Source organism: Austrofundulus limnaeus, unplaced genomic scaffold (assembly GCF_001266775.1).
Source record: "Austrofundulus limnaeus strain Quisiro unplaced genomic scaffold, Austrofundulus_limnaeus-1.0 Scaffold1522, whole genome shotgun sequence".
Classification (NCBI taxonomy): domain Eukaryota; kingdom Metazoa; phylum Chordata; class Actinopteri; order Cyprinodontiformes; family Rivulidae; genus Austrofundulus; species Austrofundulus limnaeus.
The window spans coordinates 53127-54500 of NW_013953924.1; the positions used below are offsets into that span (position 1 = coordinate 53127).

The following is a 1374-nucleotide window of genomic DNA, read 5'->3' on the forward strand; positions in this document are numbered from 1 at the left end:
CACACAGACACACACACAGACACAATCACACACACACACACACACACACACACACACACACACACACACACACAATCACACAGACACACACACAGACACAATCACACACACACACACACACACACACACACACACACACACACACACACAATCACACAGACACACACACAGACACAATCACACACACACACACACACACACAGACACACACACACACACACACACAGCAAAGTCAAACCTGGAAGCAGGAACTGGTCCCGTTCAGTCTTCTTATGAAACCTGATGCTGAAGACCACGCCCACTCTTCATCATCATCATCATCATCATCATCATCCTCCTCTGATGAAGGCTGTTGGTTGATTGTGTTTGTGGTTGTTTGTTGCTCTGACTGTTCACTGCAGAACATGAAGGACAGAAAACAACCAATCAGAACCTGAGACCTGCTGGTCCATCTGAACCAGAACCAGAACACTAGTCTGACTTAGTCTGAGCTCTGGACTTAACCAGAACCTCCAGATTCTGCAGAACCTCTGACCCTGTCCCCTCAACCAGTTTGTTGACGAGATAAAACAAGCCCCGCCCCCTCACCTGTCCTCCTCTGCGTCATCAAACTGACCGGGTACTCGCGCCATCTCCGCCATGACGTCACGGCCACAGACACCTGAGGGAACAGGGACCTGGACCCAGTCTGCCCCGGTTCCACCTGATCCGAACCGAAGCGCTGCCCTCACCCTCAGCACCTCGTGTCGCCTCGGTTCACTTCCGGGTGAGAGCACGTGACTACGGAGCGCCTCGTGGCTCACAGCGCGAAGCTTCCGGCATCACAGAGAACATCCGACCCGTTCCGAAGAGTTCCACAACCGTTTTAACGGGACCGCACTGCCGAACCTCTGGATCCGGTCCACCTGGGGTGGTACCGGAACTCAGAACCAAAAGAAGAAGAACCAGTTCCGGTTTTGTTAAGATGTGTGCGGACCTTAGTTGGACCAACCGGACCCTGTTGGTCTGCGATCGGTCCAGTTTCCTGGACCACAAGAACCGGGTCAGCTCTCAGGTGGAGCAGCTGCACTTCACCTACAAGGTAAGGGACGCGCAGGCGCACGAGAGTCTGAAGGAGAATATGTCGTCATCACGAGATGACGAGTTCTGGTTCTGGTTCTGCTTCAGTCAGTAAACATGGAGACGGCCTGGTCCCATCAGCTGGTGAAAGATAAAGTTTATTACATCATCAGATCAGTGTTAACCCTCCTGTTGTCTTCGGGTCAAAATGACCCGCCACTGTGTTAAACCCCCCCAAAAAATCCCCTAAATGTTATTTTTTTAACTTGAGATTTTAAGACTTTGCCTAGATTGGCCAAAACAATAGAAAAAGTT

At 51.2% G+C, this 1374-nt stretch overlaps 2 protein-coding genes across 2 annotated transcripts in view; one reads left to right on the top strand and one right to left on the bottom strand.

Annotated features, from left to right (window-relative positions):
• Window positions 1-739, bottom strand: part of riok1 (RIO kinase 1 (yeast)) — a gene marked incomplete in the record, with an annotated part of 9929 nt that extends 9190 nt beyond the window's left edge. The window contains 2 exon segments of the mRNA XM_014032727.1: window positions 239-395; window positions 589-739. Coding sequence (XP_013888181.1) covers window positions 239-395; window positions 589-641 — 210 coding nt within the window.
• Window positions 740-886: 147 nt separating this feature from the next.
• Window positions 887-1374, top strand: part of rpp40 (ribonuclease P/MRP 40 subunit) — a 4348-nt gene continuing 3860 nt past the window's right edge. The window contains exon 1 of the mRNA XM_014032728.1: window positions 887-1081. Coding sequence (XP_013888182.1) covers window positions 965-1081 — 117 coding nt within the window. The 5' untranslated portion in view covers window positions 887-964. The remainder of the gene's footprint in view (window positions 1082-1374) is intronic.